Genomic DNA, 20,222 nt, shown 5'->3' with positions numbered 1-20,222 from the left:
GCAGCACTTACACGCGCTGTTACGGAGTATCGCTACTCGATTTTGACCCGCGAATTTATCGGCAAACCACGATCTGATTGGTGGCTTAGCCGTAGACGGCGACTGGACAACCCCCTGAATTGAATGCAGTTCAGGATCTTTTTATTCAACTATTCAACATGATGTGCGACACAACCGTTTCGCCCGCTTATAACCCCTCCTCCCATTATGCACCCTACAACACCTCAATAGCTTCTTCCGCTTCGACTTCTACTACTTCTGTTTGGTCCGACACCACCTCTCAGATTTCCGACGACTCCTCTCTTTCCGCCCACTCTTCCGACTCTGACTCTTGCGATTCTTATTTTTCGAGAAAGGCCGCCGTTGCTGATAGCAGTCTCAACTTACGGCGTCGCGTTCAAAAGACACAGACGGAGGCACTCCCCACCGAATTGCGCCAGAACCCACGAAGAACTTCGAATGCTCGCGCCGCGTGCCCTCCGGCCCTGGTCCGACAGTCTGACCGAAAAGTTAACTTTGTAGATAGCCTCGTCGGTATGTTATGACTGGATTGTGATTACTTGTCCAAACGCTTAGCCTTTACCCTTCTAGATTCGTCGACACAGATCGTAGAAGCCATTTGGCCTCTTTCTTCTGTCGCCTGCCGAAATGAGCTTGGAAGCAGGGCAATTCTTCCTCTGCGCACATTCATTCAAGAGACTTTGCGCCGGTCACGAACAAGCTACTCGACTTTGCAAGTTGCTCTCTATTATTTAATTCTCATTAAGCCCCATGTGCCGAAACACAACTTCACCATGGAACAACCCGAGGACCGACATGCCGACCGCGCCCTTCAGTGCGGTCGTCGCATGTTCCTCGCGGCTCTGATCCTTGCCTCAAAGTATCTTCAGGATAGAAACTATTCTGCTCGGGCCTGGAGCAAGATTTCGGGGCTTCACACTCAAGAGATCAATCAGAACGAAATTGCTTTCCTCCACGCAGTCAATTGGAAGATGCATATTGTTGATGAGGTCTTCCAGCGATGGACCGACATAGTTCTCAAGTACACGCCTCCTCCATCCGGCCCTCCTTCTCCTGGAAGTGTATCCCAGATTGTGTCCCAGCAGGTCGCAGATTGGAAACGAATCATCTTGGGTCTGAATCCCGAGTTGACGAATCTCGCAACATTGATTCCTGCCACTCCTGCTATTCCTAGGTCAAGTGATCTTTGTGCTCTGTCTCCTCGCAGCATTCTCAACATGCCCCATCAAGCTCAGGTTTCATGTGGCTATGAATCTGCGGAGGCGACGCCAACGCCCAAGCCCTACAGTACTCCTATGGCCATGGAACCAGCGGCTGTAGGATACACCTCTGGCCGCGCGGCCCCTAGCCTAGGTATGCTGCCAACTCCTCGACTTACCCCTCAAAGCAGTGGACTCTGCACTCCTGCAGCGAGTGCCGCTTCCCACATGCTCAACAAGTCTTCTGCTATGGGTTTGGCCATGGCTCAAGCCAACAATTTGAATACCTCTCAGTATCTCGATCGTCTTCCTGCCGCTATGACATCGTCCCCTCAAGCTTATTGCCCTACTCGTCGATCTTCTCTCGCCACTTCAGTGTCAACAGCCTCCTCACCCGAATCGATGATTTCAGACTCGTCGCGCTCCTCGCGCTCTTCTTCCATCTCATCTTCTTCATCGCTTGTTAGCGCGACCCTCAGTTCTTCCAGGCTGGGTATGCCGTCGCGATTCCGAGCGTCGAAGTCATGCAATGAGAGATTGAGCCAGAAGCCGACAATCCCTTCGGTTCCAGAGGATTATGATGTGCACTGCGATACGTCCTCCCCTGAGTCTTACACCGGCCCGGTTGGTAAGCTCGTGGACCTGTCTCTGGATACTCCATTGGCGAGACGGCAGCAGGAGCTTGACGATATGGCTCGCGATTCTGATGCTGCCCGAGCTTTGCAGGAGCTTCATAATTATCGCGCAGCTGAGGTTGTGCCGGCAACAGTCCCTAGAAGTGGCACGAAGCGAAGCAGAACCGCCTCCATGGACAACTGTCTCCAGGAGAACGTTCGTGAGATCCTTGGTGGTCGTTATTCTACCCAGCATTCTGCCTGGCCTGATACGTTGGTTCGCACTCGAGGCATTACCTCCGAGTCGAATTTCCAGATCCCCGTCCGTCCTACCTTGCCTGGTACCGGTAAGCGAGTTTGCTGCTCTGCCGAAGCGGCTCAGGGCTACGAAGTTTCGTCTGTCCACCCTGCCATCGGCCTTCGGGGACCTGGTTTGTTGAGGGGTATCCTTAACTAAACCCACCACACGTTGGTAACGATATTCTCTGTTTCCAACTTGATACCCTGTCGACTATAGAGAAGCTATATACGACTTCAAAGTCAAGAAATAATGTTGAATCAAGAAAATTTTCTTTGTTGAGCATACTGATGTGGTGGATGGAAGAAATGGAGTTTTTTGCTAAAAGGCCTTTGATACCATAGATTTGGGAGATCATTGATATGCTGTGGAAGCATCTTGCTGTTCTCTCGACTCTGGGCCGAAAAGCGTGTTCATTTGCCTACATATCTGGGATGGGCTATTGAGAAGGAGTGATGGCGGCGACTATTTGTTTACAAGGAGCCGTTCGGTGGTGAAGAGTACAATTCTTGTATGACTAGGACGACGCTGCTTTGGTTTGTACTTGTTGTTCTTATATGGCTTTACTTCGTTTGTTGCCAGGGTCTCAGAAGTGGACTTAACGGCACTGAAAAGTATAGCACGATAAAGAGGAGAGAAGAGAAGTTCAAGGGAGGTAATAGGTTTGATTTGCTATCAAAACCGAGCAGACAAACCCGGTCACCCAAGAATAACGACCCCGGCGTCAAAGAAGGAATCTGCAAGGTAATCGGTTTTGCATCAACTGGAGTTCAATTTGCCTTTTTTCTGCAATCAAGACACCCAAAGACCGCATTATGTCTTCGGAAACAGCCAAAGCTTGAATCCACTCGACCTCGTCAAAGGCAGACTTTGGGAACTCAATGGCAAACAAACCAATCGATTTCGGAAGCGGACTCGAGCAAAAGAGTCCCAAGAATGATCTGAATTGAGGAGAGCGATGACGCTATGGCGAAATCTAATAGCTAGCTTGAAACAGTCCTCGCGATAGTGGACTCGTGGCAGTCATTTCCATTCCCTTATGGAACCAATTTTCGGATAGGAGAAGGACGCACGAGCAAAGCAAGACAAGCACGAAATCAAAAGCATTATGCTGGATCACTAAATTTCCTCCGCTGACCCCCTACACGCAACTGAAGCGAACCCCTCACCATTCGTGACTATGTGATGCGCCAGAATCGAAGTTGAACGAACATCTGCATGCCGATCCGAACTATTGAAGCCTGAGGAAGCTCGAATAGTAAGATTCGAGAACCGCAGTAGATAAGGCACGATCTTTACCATTAATAAGCGACACCTGCAGATTGTGTTTAATTCATTTCAAGTTGTCTGATCGGGTTCATAACCGAATCGCAGACGCACTACCACGCAGTGCACTCTAGAGAATTCCTTCATTCGGAACTTCCAGGAAAGCCCTCAACCACGGCCGTAAAATCCCGGAATCGCGTGGTTTATTGGACATGGTGTGCTCACGGTGTGAGTCATCTCCCAATTCGCTTGGCACAGACTTGACAGTATGTTACCTTACCTCTCCTTTTCCTCGAATTCTTTGTCCTAAGTACCCGAGAATGATCTGAATTGGGCGTCAGTGGCAACATCACCAAGTTATGTGTGTGTGGGTTTTGCAGGACTGGGTTTTCGTTGGTAGCGCTACGCGAACATCGTGAAGTTTAGTGTTACGAATGAGAAAGGTCGTTGGCTGAGGTGGAGATGAAAGAAGTCTTTCACAGACAAAACGAGCTTGAGGTAAGTTTGCGATGAATTGAGTATTGTTGAGTTTAGGGTGTTGATGTACGTGATATTCTGCACGTGTTGTTGCCTTGCCCTTCATTTCTTATTCATGGTGTTGAGACTTGCACGACGTTTCGACCTTTTTACAATAACTCAACTATATCAAGTCTGGTGACATTCTGTGACAAGGTATCCATCCCGGTTACTCTAGGGATGCCTATAAACTTCTACACCAATATACTTCTGATCATCATGAACTTGATTCCTTTTTTTGAGGTGTGACGCCTGCGTGACCGCCAGGTCGGACGAGCCTCAGGGGTCTCGGGGTTTTATGCAGGTGACATGATGCATGGTGAGCCATTATGAGTTCACATGAGTCCTGCTGAGCCCTAATGCGACAAAGTTCACTGCCATCGTGCTCTAACCCTAATGTTAGCTGAAGCCAACAAGGCTGTCATATATGTCGGCGAGCTGAATGTGGTAGCCCGAAGCGACAGTGCTTACCCAATCTTTCTGTGAATGCAGACTTGGAGATGAAGTATACAGCCGGGAGGCAGTGATGTATTTTTGGCTAAGAAAGAAGACCCCTGGCAGCTATTTCGGCGAGCTTGGAGTGCTAAAGCCGTCGTGAAACATCCCAATCGTCCCATAAACTTGTCGAAGTATCTCTTTTGAGATGACACTGTCAGCACCCCATTTAAGCCGTTGATCAATGCGTCTTCTTTGTTCCCTGGCAATATCTCTCGGTAGACCCTGACACAGTGCAGTGAGATCGATCAAATTTGTGATGAAGACATTGGGCTCCGGTGCGTCGATAAATGCATTGCGAAGACAGTCCAGCTGAATCTCCCACGACGCATCGTGCTCTTCCAGACCATAGACTAAACCACCCCTTCGAAGCCAGAACAGGAGGCGTAGGTTCTTCTCGTCCCATGGACCGGTGATGAGGATCGTAGGTATGCGTATCCTTGGATGAACATCACAGCCACCCCATGATCCCACACGTTCGAAAGGTTTCCAGGACAGAACCTCCTGATAGTCAGCTTCAAAACACTCCTGTGAGTTGAAGTGCCCCACACCGCCTTCGAAATGATGGCTGTGACCATAAATAAAGGGGTCACCGTCATCATCCAACCGAGGAAGATAGTGACGGTAATGTTGGTCTCTGGCGTATTTGTCTACCCAGGTTTGTTGCGCCTGGAGAATGAATTCTGCAGTGATCCAAGGTAGGGTTAATATGGTTGACTGAAATCAATAACATTAGATTTTCATGAACGCTCTCAAGTCTGATGGTGTTGACAAACCTGGAGTTGCCAATTACCAGCCACGTGGTTCTTATCTATAACCACAGATTTCTCAGGATCTCCAAACGATTGTTCCCAAGTATCTTGGAAAGCCCATATGATAAACCTGATGAGAGTAGCCCGTCCGGATAGCTTTGATCCTATAATCGGTGCGGACCGGGGGAGGGCAACATTGGCGCTGTAGAGAAATATACTCTCCAAGATTTCAGCCGGAAGAGCTTGGAGAGCCGGCCTCCAACGCGTAGATCGAGAGGCGAGGACGTTTGATAGTGAGCGCTTCATCTTCTTCGAAGGACCGATTCTGTCGTCAGGTATAGATGTGGTAGTTTGCCAAGGGGATGGTTTGCCCCTCGATGGAAAATTTCGCTTGCCTCGTATGCGTATAGGAGTAAGGCTCATGGCGTAAATTGTTCAGGAGTTGAGAGTCTGAAGTTGAAGAAACAGATTCGAGGACGAGAGTGTTGATATGGATGAGCCTAGTCGACGTAGGATTACTTGAGGCCGATATGAGCTTTAGAGAATGACATATAGCCCAAGTTGCCAACCCAAATACACTTTCCCTCGAGAGAAAAAAAAACATCGGCCGTTGACCATTGATGTGCTGGTTCTAAAAGTGTCAACTTATGAGAAAGTTTAGTTGGCAGAACATTTTGCAAGAGAAAAAAATGCCATCTATTGAAGATTTAATGAGCCATTTGGAGGCAAGGTGGAGGCGTGAATTCAAACCTAAAGAGAGTCAAATTTAATAATTTATTCGATAGAGACAAGAGTTATTCAAGTTTATCACATCTACGCAGGTACTAGAGAAAAATATCTACGGGCTGTGCAATTGTTGTAAAACCACCCTCTCCTAATGTGTTGACGTCCATCCTGAATGGATGGCCCGTGCACCACCCGAGATCCGCCAGAACCAGTGGCTTGGTCCCGATGACTAAGGCGTTTTCGTGACATCGACTTTTCTTGATATCAACGATAAGAGCCTGTCTTCAAGAAGAGACGCCGCATCATATCCAATACCAATGTCGACGTAATACGGACTCCCAGTGATGCAGTCAGCCCTGTGTCTTCCGGTTCCGTCACGAAACCTCCTGCGATTCCTTCGGTGTCAGTCCAAGAGGGCTTTCTCAAACGCAAATCATGGCCGAAACTCGATGACCACATCAGTACTATGTTGTCGCGCACGAACATTGGATACTCTTACGACGCGGAAACAATCCACAACTTTGGGAACGACATGCCAGAGAACAGTAACAGTACTGAAGCCAACCCTCTTCCATAGAGATGCCACCGCACGGAAACTTCAAGATCGTCATCAGCCTTGGACGTCCCAACGCTGCTTCAGCACCAGTCGAGGTGCGTGCAAGTTGTTCAAGGGCCAAGACCCGAGTCCAGATAGCCCACCGACATGGGACAGGTTATTCAAATTTGCAGGAAGGAAGGATGATAAAACTTTGAAGCCAGACGATCTCCCAAACCATGACGAATATTCCGACGGCTCGTCAATCTTTAACAACCGGCGAACACTCGCGGCCAAAGCTGCATCCGAGCCCCGATTGCGATGTACGGAAGTTGACGAGCATGGGAACGTAATTCTTGTTGATGGAGAATTCAAGAAGACTGAGCTTATTGCCAAGGTACGGGCGTCTCGGCCACAAGGAAGATTTTAAAAAATATAAAAACTGACAATGGATGTTTTCAAGTTCGGCTTGTTACCTCGAGATTTGCGAAAGATCGACTCGTCAAACTTGCCTCATATCCTTATTCGCCCTTCGGCCATTTTGCTAAACCTACTCCATCTCAAGGTCCTGATCAAACATGACCGAGTGCTTCTATTCGATATATACGGCTCAAAGACATCATACCCCCAATCGGCCTTCATGTACGACTTACAGGGTAAACTACAACAGAAAAACACACAAGCATCAGGTGCTCTACCATATGAGTTCCGAGCATTGGAAGCGGTGTTGACCTCAGTGACGTCTGAACTTGAAGCCGATTTCGAGGCGGTGCGGGAGCCTGTCATGCATATTCTTAGCGAGCTGGAGGACGATATTGATCGAAGCAAGCTCAGAATGCTCCTCATTCTATCCAAGCGAGTGAGCACCTTCGAGCAAAAGGCAAAGTTGGTCCGGGATGCCATCGAAGACCTCCTTGAAGCAGACGATGATCTTTCCGCCATGTACTTGACGGAGAAAACACATGATCTTTACAGGGGAGAGGACGACCATACAGAAGTAGAGATGCTTTTGGAGTCTTACCACAAGCTGACTGACGAAATCGTGCAAGAAGCCGGCAACCTTGTCTCTGGCATCCGAAACACGGAGGAAATGTAAGGAACACCCTTACCCTTGACTTAATGCTGATCATATCACTCACTCACAAATGTAGCGTTCGTGCAATTCTGGACGCCAATCGAAACGCTCTCATGTTGCTTGATCTCAAATTCAGCGTTGGAACACTAGGCCTGGCCATGGGAACGTTCCTTGCTGGTCTCTACGGCATGAACCTGGAGAACTTCATCGAGGAGACGAACTGGGGTTTCGCTGGCGTCACTGGTGTCTCAGTCGTCTTTTCGCTTATCGTATGCTGGTATGGCCTAACCAAGCTGCGCCGCGTGCAGCGCATCAAGATGATGGATGACGAGCGACCGCGGATCCCCCGCGGGCAGGCCTATTTTCCCGATGATCGCTCGGCGCTGGGGCTCCTCGATAACAGGAACCGCGAGATGTTGCGACGAATCAACATGCAGAAGGCCGTATCGCAGAAGAAGAAGTGGTTTTGATGATTTTGCGTTCACACAGACATATGTTGTTGCAAAATTAGATTCCCTGGCTCAGTGGCACAAATTCAGCCACGTGTATAAACTAGATATTTCTGGAAACTACTAGATACCTACTCATCTCAATGAGGTTGGAGTTGAAGCGAAAGATACCCAAATGCGGACAGCACACACATCATGACAGGTATCACCCACCGTGAAAAGGCTGCAATCTCGGACCGTAATGGCACCCTGCAAATATGACGACCATGAGACTACCAGAACAAGGCCAAGGAGCTTCATCCATGTTGTCCATCTTGGGGTCTCGATCGTCGTGGTGACACCAATGCCCTATCGATTGATCTCATCATGACAATGTGACGTCAGAAACCATTCCTTTTTAGCCCTCCATGAGACCTCGTTTAATCAAAGCCTGGTCCTGGTCATGGGCGGGCGGCTGGCTGCTGCTGGATTGAAATTAAGGTGTGTGTTGCAATCTGCAGGCAGGCAAGGGAGGGACGAGGAAATCAGTGGAGTCATTTTGCAGGGAATCGTCTCGAATAGTTGATTGCACTGACGTCGAATGTAACCTCAAACAAACCCGCAACGGGCTACAGCGGCAATAAGACATGAGAGGCCTTGTTTTCTTGGTGGACTAGCCACATCAAGAACGTCATCATGATGCTACAGCCAATCAATGATGACCTGTCATATAGCCACAGCCGTTGTGTGGCTGGTGGCTGGGCCATGAGGGGGATCGGAGATCGCAACTGACGTCAGGAAATAACATGACGAAGGAAAATTGCAGAAGGCACGGTTCAAGAAAAAAAACCATGCAGCAGGTACGATGGCCAAAACAACTGACCTCAGATATATAAGGATGTGACCTGGAAGAACTTTTACTCCTTCAGCACCAACTTCAGACCAACAACAAAATCTCAGTCTTATCTAAGACCTCTACAATCACAACCCCAGAACAAATACACAAATCACCTATAACACCTACAACACCTTTCAAGAATCCAAAATGGGCGGTGTTATGTCTTGTGTAAGTCACGCCCCCTAGACTCTCCCCTCTAGGAGAAACACATGATATTGGCCTATACACCAAAATCAACCGATCTACCACCAAACCCAGTTCTTCTCCCTCCTCTGCCTCTGTTTTCGTCTCCTTTCTCCCTACTCAGCCTCTCTTTGAACGATTTCACTAACAAGGCCCTCCAACAGATCCGGTCATGCCTTCAGACCATTGGTGACTTAGTGATGGCAATTATCGGAGGAATCGGCCGAATCTTGACGGCAATCGTAAACGGCATCGTCCGGCTATGCGGGATCCTTGTCAGTTTCTTAACCTGTGGCTATTGTGGTTCTAAAGGTGGTCGAACAAAGCGCCGGGGACACTCTCACATGAGGACGACGAGAGTTTAGACGATGAAACATCAGGGCGAACTTCTTTGTGATACCAATTTGATAAAGGATAGGGGAGGGGGAGAGCTTTGTCAGTTTGCAGAAGAGTCTGGCACAGCCGTTTGTGGTTTCTTTTGTGATTTCTTTTATGTTCATCTGTCAGCATTAGGATACCCAATCCTTACGATTCTCTGCAAATACTTTGATCATGTTTAGATGTCGTTAGTGCACAGTTTAAAATTCACTGGTGATACAACTTCACTTTGACTGCTGATTGTGACGACGGTGTTGGTTAGAAAAAATATCTTGTTTGACATTTCAGTGCATTCAATGAATATATCCTGATTCACTCTCGTTGTATGAATCTACCACTTCGAGATTGGCTTTGTACTAATCGTCTTCTTCCATGACGTTGCGGTTAAAAAATCCATGAATCTGTCGCCCAGCCGTTGCACCGACCAAAGGTGCCAATTCTTGCACTGTCATGTTGGCAACCTCACGAATACTCTCAGTCTTGAGCACCAGATTCTTGATATTTTGTGGAGTCACGCCTGGGACGATGGCAAGCATATCCTGGGGCTCCTGGTTAAAGGCTTGCTCCTCAGCCCGTGTGTCTTTATCCAACCCAGCCCTAACAGCGGCAATCGGGTCTGGCTCTTCCTCCTGAGACTTGAGTGACTCAAAGATCTCGGCCGTCTGGTAAGGAGACGAGGACCAAATGATGCGTAACTTTGGAAACGCTAGAGTCAGTAATACTAACTTGGATTGGAGGTCGGATGACATGTTGGTCGGGGCAACACTGTTCAAGCTTCCAGATAAATCGGCAAATGGCTCCAGAGTGAAGGACTTGTTCTGGTCAAACTCGATGAGCAGCATCACGCTTTTGTAGTACTGAAACATAGTCTCGGCTTGACTGTAGAGCCGACCATCCTTGAATGAGGAGATCAAATCACTGATAGATTTGCGTTCTACGCAGATATTTGGTGATAGGATGTAGTCACCAACTGTGAGCATGCATGGTACAATTACCATAGAGCGGCCGTGGAGCAGAGATGGTAGAGATGATCGGAATTCTCGTACGTCTACTACAACACGTGGCGGCTCAGCTGTTGCTGCCAGCCTTCCACCACCAGCAATACGTGTGTTGACGGTACGGAGAAAAGCCTCTTCAGGATCCTCAGCCGGATCCACGGTCATGACAAGGGACATGCTTGCTCTCTCCTTGATGAGTTTCGTAAATGCATCTTTCTCTCGTCGAACGGATGACAGGTATTTCTGCTCCTCCACCGAGCCACCATAGTACATAAAGTATACCCTCACATTCCTGTCGTTATGCGATGATCGGTACACTTCAACTCGACGAATAAAAGCGGCGTCCGGCTCATACATAATTATGTATCGCGGTTTGGTTTCCTCGAGGACATGTTCGTCCTGATCTCCATCGTATGCGTGTATGACGACTAGGTCTTGCATATCATATAGTTTGAAGTATTCCTCCATGTTGTCGAGGGGATCTGCTACAACGTCTTCTTTTTGCTGTGCTTCCTCTTCTGTAAGCTGTACCTCAGCCATGAGATCAGCAACTTCTCCCGGTTTCTCGATGTACTGCATGATACTGCCATTCTCAGCACGACCCATGCTTACGCCAACATTTCCTCCGCCACGCACTCGTCGTCGCTTGTTTGCAGAAGCCTTTCCGCCTCTTGACCCTGCAAAACCTGGACGAGTGTCGGCGGCTCCATTCAGGGCCTTCTGGTTTTCAGAAAAGAGAGTGGCGCTGACCTGAGCAAATTGTCTCTTCCATTTCAAGTAGTTCCTCAACCGCCTTCGCATCATGAAAGCTGCAGAGGGCTTGTCTTCATCTTCGCCGTCCTCACTTGATCGTCTCTCTGTCTTGGGCTTGACATGCATGGTTTGTAAAAAGTCTCGCAACTGCCTACAAGTATCGGTGTTTGAGCACATGATCAGGATGGTGCCATTGGAGTCATCTCGAACTGGAGGCTCAAAGTATAGATCGCGATCAATTTCCTCCAGGACTTCAGCCAAAAGCGCCCACTTGGGTAGCTCTTCGAGAACGGGTCTTAAAGAGTCGATGTTATCTTCCCGAGCTGCATCCTTGGCACTAGCGGAATATACTCTTCGTCTTGCTGTGTCAAAAATGGTCTGAGCAGCATCAAGGAAGAGCCATGGTGATTGGGATTGTCGGGTCGATCCTGGAGGCGGAGAGTGAGCGGCATGAATGGTATCCAAATGCTGAAGGAACGAAACTGCATCATATGACAGAATAGAGTTGAGCATGGCTCTGAGGACTGTCAAATCATTCACAATCTGTTTCGTCTTCCAGCTCACACGGTGCCAGTTGGGATCTAACTGTCTTCGAACCATTACGTCAAAGTTCTTGAGAAGAGCGCTGTCGAGGTTCCAATCGTCCATTTCCAGGCCACTGTTACCTTTCTTGAGCTCATGAATACTGACTTCAACGCATTCCATAATGGCGTTTTGAATCTCGCGCATCGAGTCTGTCATAGGGACTTCGAGTTCGATAACTTCAGCCTTCTTCTTGCCTTCCAGAGATTGTGCGACAGTGACATGAAATCGAGGCCAGAGCGAGGCTTTCCGCAGAAAGAGGTTCCTCATCATAGTAGCCAATGGTGAGAAGCCGGTGGTAAAGGGGTCGGGGTTATCGGAAAAAGCCTTCAAGAATCCAATCTTGTTCTTCTGACGGTAAACTCTCAGAATGAAGGCCTCGAGGGATGTTGCGACAACGCGATCGGCATGAAGAACAATAAGACCCGTAATGGATTCGGGATTCAGCAAACCCGTGAGAAGATCCACCACTAGGATACGCGATGTGATGCTGAAGATTCCACCTTCAGAATACATCTTTTCTCTTGCGCCGACGCTTTGAAAGTCTGTGTTCACGACTGTTAGGCCACGCGCTTTCGGGGACATGCTGATGGCTGCATGTTCGGCCAATGCTTCTCCAATCCAGCCATTTTCTCGTTCATCAGCGGCGACTATAACAATTAAATTGTTTCCAGCGGCGTCATAGGAATGCAGGAGATTGTTGACAAGGCGCATCAGGCCAAGGCCGCGAGCAATAACGACAAGCTCATCTTCGGCACGAAGCTCTTGGAACAGAGTCTGCTGGTATTCCTAAAATCAATGAGCAAAGGACAATATTTAAAAGGCATTGAGACACATACGAGTGGCAGTGAAAGCTTCACTGGCTGGGGAGCATTACTTGCAGACATGCGGGCCACCCAAATGTTGGTGTTGACAGACGAGGTGTTGAAGGGGTTGAAATGATAGTCGTGAATGATGTATTGAAGATCTTGGCGGGGAGCTAGAGCCATCCATTGGCGGGGAACGTGTAAGTTGCATGGATAAGACAAACACAAAGTGAACATGATGGAAATAAATGCCGGCTGGTAATTATGGTATCCGTAGATAGTTTCCAAGATAAAATAAAAAGGATTCGTTGTCTCGTTTCATGATAATTAATATGTTGTGCTGATACTGTTTGTCGGGCTGTCTGCCAATTCCCGCCACTTCCTCGCCATTGAGATTTACCTGTAGCCTGCTTAGGACCTGGGCTGGCTCCTGATTAGATGCCATTTGTTGTGTATTCATATGAGAGCTAGTGTCGCATATAGGAACTGACATGCTGGCGAGACTACTGCAAAGCATTGCGATTGTATGCAGTTGATCGTTCCCTAGAGTATAAAGACCATAACCAAGTCCCTATTCAGTGGCCGCGCTATTTCAGAAGTCATGATAAGATAGGTACAGCTTAAACCCTTTCAATTCTTGGAACTCTCAAGACATCCCAAAGAGAAATTTATTCTATTCGTGTAGAGTGAGCATCATCTTGGATTTCTGCATTCTTTTCTCCTTCTCATTCCTGAGACCAACCTGGCCAAGTTGTGATACTTCTTCGTCCTTGATTTCCTTATTAGTGATATCCACTTACTTACACACATTGTGCACACCACAACCACCATCTCCACGTCATTGTTCAAGATTCTGCAGCGTCCTAGATGGCACCTAGCTATGCAGTGGTCTCAACAGTCGGCGGTTTTTGGAACATGGGGCCAATAAGAAGTTGTATGCATACTCTTGTGACACTTCCCTAAAGAGTTTGCGTTTCTGGCTGTCGCAACTTGCGCCACAGAATGGTCTTACGTAGTTTGGCCAGAGAAGACGACGTCATCGCCTCATGATAGGGACCAGCGACTACAAAAGGACGCTGACGACCTAGATTTGAGCAGCCACAAGATCTCGAATCAACCCAACAAGGAAGCTAGATCACGACAAAGATTTTGAATTTTCTTAAATCAATCACCAAAACAACCATCAGAATGACTGGCACCGAGCAACAGAAGGAGGTGTGTCAACTGTACTGAAGCCTTCGTTTCTAAGCCCAATACTGACGTTTTTCTCAATAGGGCGAGAAGCAATTCTCCATCCAACCCATCAAAGATGAGGCCAAGGACAAGGTCTCTGCTTTCAACGCTCACCCCGGACCCGCCGTGCCCAAGGATATGCCCCAAGAAGAGGGCACCAAGGAGGAGCGCAAGGCCAAGATGGAGGCTCTGAACAAGAAATAAGCGGTCGACTTCTGTGGCAGAAGTCACTTTGTTGACATGATTGTATGACTATACATGGATTTGGGACTGGGTTACTTTACGATTTATTTATACAACACAGAGACATCTTGCCATGACTTGCATTGGAACGTGTCGATTGCTAATCGTAGTCTCATGCTGGTATCATGGCACTGACCAACGGCAGCCTCGGAAACCCCTGCTGACACGCAGCCATCCAATATCTGCCCCTCAGCATTATTAGCCTAGATTTGGAGCCGAGACAAGACTCGTACGGCCAGACATTAGAGGTTACATGACGACTTGAAGTAATATCAGAATAGAGATCTCGGTTGACAACTGCACCAGAGGTATATGAGCATGTGTTTATGCGTTCTCTCAAGGTGCTCAGTATTTCAATCGATGGCTAGCAGAAGACTCTATCCTCATAACAGCCAAACAGCTTAGATGCCCCTAATAAGAGCTCCACTAGGCGACAGCAGTTATCTACCTACTAGGCAGGCTGCTAAACTCTGGCTGCCCAACAGTCGACCGGTGCCCTGCGAATTTTCTAGAACCTGGCAAGGTGGCTGAAGCGGTGAACAATTCGATACCTGATGCATTGTGAGTTGACCGCTTGCGTTGCATGTCACAGTCACAATTGTCGCCATAAAACCATCTCTGCGTTAAGGTAGTATACTAAGCTCCCCATCCCTCCCGCCCGCCGAAAAGCAAACTTGTCGTTCCGCTGCACAAAGACGTAGGTTGCCCCGCTCCGAGAACTACAGTATTTCGTATAGTGGCTGTGGGAGGTGTGCTTCTGCAAGTGCTCTAGCCTGTGGCTGGTGCTCACTTCTCTCGTTACGGACTGAACTCTGGCTCTTCACACATCATCCCAACCAACCAACCGCTGGCCCAGCCTGGTTTGTTCCCCACGGACGAACACCTTTTGACGTGTGACGACCATCCGTGCTCGCCTACGCCATCCGAGAGGGATCCCTTTCTTCTCAAGCCCGAAAGCTCGGGCGCTGCTCGCACACTCTCTTGGCCATATATATCTATCCGGCGACAAGAGCTTGAACCTCCGCCCCAAGATTTCGGTTGCCTCACGCGAGCGCCAAGCGATTCTGACGAAACGCTGAAAGAGGAGAGACCAGACAAGCGCCACTCCACGCGTCCAGTCCAGGCGACAACCGACGAATTCGTCTTACCTTTGGCTCATATCCTTCGTTCCTATTTCTCCGGCATATTCGATTATACGACACTGATCCAGTGATCCATACTCGATTGCGCCGTCACAATGCCATCCATTCTTAACGACGATGATAAGGATACCGTGAAGCGGTTCATCCCCAAGCAGTCCAACAAGATTCAGGCCGTTGCCGTTGCCAGACTCTACGTAGCATATCCCAATCGCTCAAAATGGACATACACCGGACTACAGGGAGCCGTTGCGCTCGTTAACGATCTAGTTGGAAATACATACTGGATCAAGATGGTGGATATTTCGGTATGCCCTCAATCCAATATCCTAATGGCTGTCTGCCACATCTAACCACCACTTGCTAACTTGTTCAGCCTTCCAATCGAGGAGTTATCTGGGACCAGGAGATCTTCGATACCTGGAACTATAACCAAGACAGAACCTTTTTTCATACCTTCGAACTCGAAGAATGCCTGGCTGGTCTGAGCTTCGTCGACGAAAAGGAGGCCAAACAGTTCAAGAAGAAAATGGATGAGCGAGAGAAGAATGCAAGCCGAGCTACAAAGTCGACGCCCTTCGGTGGAGGTGCCCAGCCGGCCCATAAGCATGGCCTGTTGGGAGGGCTATTCGGACATCGCCATTCGACTCATATCAGCTCTCAGCACACAGCTCCGACCCCTCCGGAGTCTCCTCGAATGCCACATAACTCCATCCAGCATCATGTTGTCAACTCAACGCCCAACCTCAATGGCTCAAGACCATCCGAATTCGCACTTTTAGACGCTTTCGATCCTTTGTGGCGCGAGCACTTTGGTGCAGATCTTCAAGACAAGGGTTTAACGGACGACTTCATTAAAGAAAACCAGGAGTTTATTGTAGACTTCTTGAGAGAAGAACAACAGAAGGCTAACCAGCCTCATTCGACACCGCCACCACCACCTCCTCCAGCAGCGACAGCACCATCGCCAGCGCCAACCGCGAACGGCAATGAGGGAAGAGGTTCTCGAGCGCCGCCGCCGCCGCCGCCTGGTGGTCGTCCTCAGTCAGACGGTCCTCCGGCGCCCCCGGCTCCGAGAAAAGGCGGCCCCCCACCTCCTCCAGCCCCGAGACGGTCAGGCAAAGCAGAGTCTCCGGCGAAGGATGCTGCGCCCGAACGAGCGCCGTCACCTCCTCGACCTAAGTTTGGTGTTCCTCCTCCGTTGGCCGACGCTGGCAAATTCGCACGTCAGGATCCTCCAAGGGCTGTTCCAGTAACACCCAACCCTGGACCTCCCCCTCCTCCACGACCGGCAAAGACTCCTATAGAAACACAGAAGAATGATAGTCACAAATTCGGAGTTCCTCCTCCCTTCCCTGGTTCAAGAGTACCTCCACCAACACCTAGCCGTGGGCCTGTTCCTCCTCCCCCTCCCCCTCGACCGGCCGATAATCACCCCGTGCCTGCGGCTCTTCCTCCTCCTCTGCCTCCCAAGGTACCAGCTTCTTCAGCTCCACCACTGCCGCCTCCAAGCTCCCGACCTGTTCCTCCTCCTCCGGCAGCCAACAATCACCCTCCTGCTCCACCTCCTTTACCAGCGACAAGTGCTCCTCCACCTCCTCCACTACCACCAACATCAACAAATGGTGCACCTCCTCCACCTCCTCCACCGCCTCCACCCCCAGGAGGTTCTGGTGCGCCTCCTCCACCTCCGCCTCCCATGCCGTCTGGAAGTGGTGCTCCTCCGCCTCCTCCTCTCCCTCCTGTTGCCGCAGGGGGGGGTCCTGGTCGATCAGCCATGCTGGAAGGCATCCAACGTGCCGGCGGCATTAACTCCCTCAAGAAGGTTGATCGCTCACAGATCCGCGACCGCAGTGGTGCTCAAGTCGGCAGTGGCGGCGATTCTGGCGGTGCTAGTGCCGCACCTGCAACAACTGGTGCGCCTGGTGGTGGCGGTGGCATGGCTGATGCCTTGGCTGCTGCTCTCCAGAAGAGAAAAGAAAAGGTCTCCAAGAGTGGTAAGTTTTGACATGTTTTTGTTGGTCAAGAGTAATGTGCTAACACAAGATCAGATGACGAGAGCGACAATGATGACTGGTGAACTGAACCAAGCACAAAATCCAAGAGAAGGAAGGAATGACATAGTGGACATAGTCAACAAAGGATTCTCGACTTGTTTTTTTATAAAACGTGCACTTATGGGCAATGACGATGATGGTAACGAATCATTCAGCTGCGGACGTATCTTGGTCGCGAATCAGCGCAGCAGCTGAGGTCGGATTCGCGCTATCGAATGGTTCTACTGCGTCTGTACGTACCATTTTGAGTTGGCATACAAAAATTGGTTATGTTCTATAGAAACCCATAACATTAACGAATTTTTCCAAGATTACGGAATGACTAGCCAACACAGTCGACAATAGTCAGTGTGTTGCCTTTATTGTTCACGGCATTAGTGCAAGAATCAAAAAATATTTATAAAACAATAGTAAGCATTTTCTTGTCTTGTCTAACCTGTGCTTTTGAGACGAATATGATGATCAAAAAGCGATAAGAAAAAAACATGTTCGTCCAGTAAAAACTGCGTAAAAACGGAACAAGACAGAAAACTCGATCGTGATATTGAAAGTCCAAGGGAGAATGACATGCCGTGACGTCCCTCCCACCACGGCCGTCTACGACTCCACAGCAACTACTGTCGTGGGACCCGACGCACAGAGTTTTTGGTGCTCGGCTCCGGGTTTGAGAGGGAAGACAGTATCAACAACACCAGCCGCGAAATACAGTCGTATAACGGGATAGCGTCGGGGGCTCGGTGGAGAGAGGAGGGGATTTGGAGGGCTCTGAAGAGCTTAAATATCGTCAATGTCGACCTCCTTCTTGTTACCGGCGGCGCCATCGTCGGACTCATCGTCTGAGTCAGCGTCTCCGAACTCGAAGTAGGCCTCGCCATCCTCGCCCTGACCAAACGAGTCGGTTTCGTTGATCTTGGCGTTCTCAGGAAGCTCGCCGTAGGACTTGAGGGTACGGGCTTCATCGGCAGTGTACTTGAGAATGACGTCGCCCTTGTTGTCCTGGAAGTCACGGAGAGAGAGGAGGATGATATCGCCCTGGTTAATCCAGACCTTCTTTCGCATTTTACCGCGGATCTACGAAGGAAGTGTTAGTACGAGTTGTAGAAGGAATTGTCCATCCTGCTTTCGTTGAATCGTGGCTTAGGCAGGCGAACGTGGGACTACTTACGTTGGCGAGACGCTTGCTTCCATCGAAACACAGAGCCTCGAGACGACCGTTACCGAGCATCTTCACGACCTGAGCATACTCTTGGCCATCCTCCTTGAAGGTGAGCTCGCGGCGCTGATCATCGTTCTCCTTGGTACCACGTCTGCGGTTCTTTCCACCCTGTCAAAAATCGTTAGTGATGGTTCCTTTGTTACTCTTGCGGAAGAACATGGTGGGGGCGGGGCAGGCGGTTGGCGCGTGAAAATGCGATCCGTGAAGGAAAAAGAAAGACAGTCGAGTACAGGAAGGATCTGAGGGACTTACCTTTCCCTTGTTCTTAGGCATGTTAGCGGTTTATCGGTATGTGTGAAGTGGCGAAGAGATGTGTTGGTGGGAAGAAGAAAGTTGGTGATGATGTTGTGGTGTCGTTGTTGGCCTGAGAAAGAAAGTGGATTTTTCCTGGGCTGGTTTGCTGACTGACAAAAGAGGCAGAAGATGGTTGGGCGCAAGACAGATGGGGCGACTGGCTTGTGATTCAGTGCTAGTTATTCCACGGTGAGCTAAATGTGGCGCAGCACGGATGAGTTAAAGGTAATACTGTAACCCTCAGCTTTGAAATCTAGAAAATTGAAAACTTGTAGCTTATTGGCTTAATCTGACATAGAACCATTTGATCATGAATAATTCATCTATTCTCAATTCAGAGGTTATCCTGAGGAGAAAGCATTATTGCTGCCCAAAGTTAAGTAGTTCTAACGTGACGCAGATTGATCAATTGCACAGCCGCATTTATGTGGCGTTCCTAATCGAGCATGTTAGGAAATGGTAAACTCATGAAGTCGATTTGCGCATCGCGCTTCATCATGCTTTAATTTCAACTTTCTGGCGCACTCCCTCGCAATTAGGCAATTAATGAACGACACTGAGACACCCTATACAATTCTTATTTTCGAATAAAACATCCTATCCCATCTCAACATGATAGGATCCCTTCCGACTCCTCCATTATGACAACGGCACAAGTCTCACCAGGAATCAAACTCCTGCGGTCGATACCCTCCCCCAACTACCGATCTTACTCATCAACCACACAAATATTGCACCGAAATACAAAAGGCTCTTCTCGAACAAATACCAATAGAGCAAGACAATCACCGAACCGGGACCGAACAAACGCAGACCCCAAACCACTCCGCTTCTTCATCCCACCATCAAACGACCATGTATCACCATCTGGAAGACTGAATACTACACCGGAAGTCTGGTCCTTCCTACAAGAAACAGGCATCGAGTACGACAACTCCAAGGCTACACGCCTGTATCTGGGGCCTGATGACCAAAAAGTGAAGCTACTCTTCAACTGCCTTATTCAATACTCGCCTCAATATATACTACACCCTTTCCACCTGCAACACTTAAGGCCTGGAGGAGCCCCGATGTTGCCCGTGATTATGAGCAATTACCGACGCAAGTTGGAAGAGGAGCCTCTCTGGACATACACGATATGCAGGGGAGGAAGCAGTAACGTGGTGCGAAACCTGATGGTAAAAAGGTTGACAGGCGCCTTCTGGACAGCCATGAAAGATCTCGGATATTCAATGAATGGCCCACGAGGAACGCTTATAGTGACGATCCTCGATCCCTTGAAAGTTGCCCAAGCCCCAGCTCATATTTTTGGCGAGGCTGTTGCGAAGCAACTGAAGCAAACCTGGCAAGAATACAGCCTTGAAAAAGAGAGACTTCAGTAACTGGACATACCTGAGATCCAAGACTGGATATATCGGCCCAAGGGAGCATTTTGCGGAAAATTGGTGTTTTGGATTATGGTGGCTTTCTTCAAAGGGACGTGAGGGAGTACCATTATTGATTATGGAATTTCACGG

At 49.0% G+C, this 20,222-nt stretch overlaps 8 protein-coding genes across 8 annotated transcripts; 5 read left to right on the top strand and 3 right to left on the bottom strand.

Moving 5' to 3' along the window:
- Positions 1-158: 158 nt before the first annotated feature.
- BKA55DRAFT_685728 (uncharacterized protein) lies at positions 159-2,291 on the top strand (the record flags this gene model as incomplete). Its single annotated transcript, XM_046198837.1, has 2 exons — positions 159-534; positions 592-2,291. 2 exons carry the CDS (start codon positions 159-161, stop codon positions 2,289-2,291), a joined length of 2,076 nt encoding a protein of 691 aa, XP_046053991.1.
- Positions 2,292-4,186: 1,895 nt separating this feature from the next.
- BKA55DRAFT_243093 (uncharacterized protein) lies at positions 4,187-6,017 on the bottom strand. The gene is made up of 4 exons (XM_046185320.1): positions 5,912-6,017; positions 5,186-5,857; positions 4,386-5,126; positions 4,187-4,301 (listed from the first exon to the last, which is right to left on the bottom strand). Exons 2-3 carry the CDS (start codon positions 5,582-5,584, stop codon positions 4,476-4,478), a joined length of 1,050 nt encoding a protein of 349 aa, XP_046053990.1. The 5' UTR covers positions 5,585-5,857; positions 5,912-6,017; the 3' UTR covers positions 4,187-4,301; positions 4,386-4,475.
- Positions 6,018-6,336: 319 nt separating this feature from the next.
- BKA55DRAFT_502138 (uncharacterized protein) lies at positions 6,337-7,967 on the top strand (the record flags this gene model as incomplete). Its single annotated transcript, XM_046186898.1, has 3 exons — positions 6,337-6,819; positions 6,886-7,514; positions 7,574-7,967. The coding sequence occupies 3 exons, from the start codon at positions 6,337-6,339 to the stop codon at positions 7,965-7,967; spliced, it is 1,506 nt and encodes a 501-aa protein (XP_046053989.1).
- Positions 7,968-9,740: 1,773 nt separating this feature from the next.
- Positions 9,741-12,604, bottom strand: BKA55DRAFT_535193 (uncharacterized protein; the record flags this gene model as incomplete). The annotated part of the gene is made up of 2 exons (XM_046189677.1): positions 9,741-12,506; positions 12,557-12,604. The coding sequence occupies 2 exons, from the start codon at positions 12,602-12,604 to the stop codon at positions 9,741-9,743; spliced, it is 2,814 nt and encodes a 937-aa protein (XP_046053988.1).
- Positions 12,605-13,711: 1,107 nt separating this feature from the next.
- On the top strand, positions 13,712-13,960 carry BKA55DRAFT_685724 (uncharacterized protein; the record flags this gene model as incomplete). Its single annotated transcript, XM_046198836.1, has 2 exons — positions 13,712-13,738; positions 13,799-13,960. 2 exons carry the CDS (start codon positions 13,712-13,714, stop codon positions 13,958-13,960), a joined length of 189 nt encoding a protein of 62 aa, XP_046053987.1.
- A 1,276-nt stretch (positions 13,961-15,236) lies between these two features.
- BKA55DRAFT_685723 (uncharacterized protein) lies at positions 15,237-17,218 on the top strand (the record flags this gene model as incomplete). The annotated part of the gene is made up of 3 exons (XM_046198835.1): positions 15,237-15,446; positions 15,515-17,135; positions 17,190-17,218. 3 exons carry the CDS (start codon positions 15,237-15,239, stop codon positions 17,216-17,218), a joined length of 1,860 nt encoding a protein of 619 aa, XP_046053986.1.
- Positions 17,219-17,969: 751 nt separating this feature from the next.
- BKA55DRAFT_502074 (uncharacterized protein) lies at positions 17,970-18,522 on the bottom strand (the record flags this gene model as incomplete). Its single annotated transcript, XM_046186891.1, has 2 exons — positions 17,970-18,266; positions 18,361-18,522. Coding segments are annotated over 2 exons (459 nt in total), but the record flags the coding sequence as incomplete, so codon positions are not given.
- Positions 18,523-19,346: 824 nt separating this feature from the next.
- Positions 19,347-20,087, top strand: BKA55DRAFT_535190 (uncharacterized protein; the record flags this gene model as incomplete). The annotated part of the gene is made up of 1 exon (XM_046189676.1): positions 19,347-20,087. The coding sequence occupies one exon, from the start codon at positions 19,347-19,349 to the stop codon at positions 20,085-20,087; it is 741 nt and encodes a 246-aa protein (XP_046053984.1).
- Between the last annotated feature and the right edge of the window lie 135 nt (positions 20,088-20,222).

The sequence above is a fragment of the Fusarium redolens genome (genome assembly GCF_020744475.1).
Source record: "Fusarium redolens strain MPI-CAGE-AT-0023 chromosome Unknown BKA55scaffold_3, whole genome shotgun sequence".
NCBI lineage: Eukaryota > Fungi > Ascomycota > Sordariomycetes > Hypocreales > Nectriaceae > Fusarium > Fusarium redolens.
This window is presented reverse-complemented; position numbering and strand designations above follow the sequence as displayed.

What these genes read in the sequence shown, in the direction of transcription:
- BKA55DRAFT_243093 (XM_046185320.1), bottom strand. Translation starts at nt 5,584, where the DNA reads ATGAGCCTTACTCCTATACGCATACGAGGCAAGCGAAATTTTCCATCG. An exon ending in CTGGTAATTGGCAACTCCAG is followed by an intron (nt 5,127 to 5,185) that starts GTTTGTCAACAC and finishes TATTGATTTCAG; the next exon opens with TCAACCATATTAACCCTACC.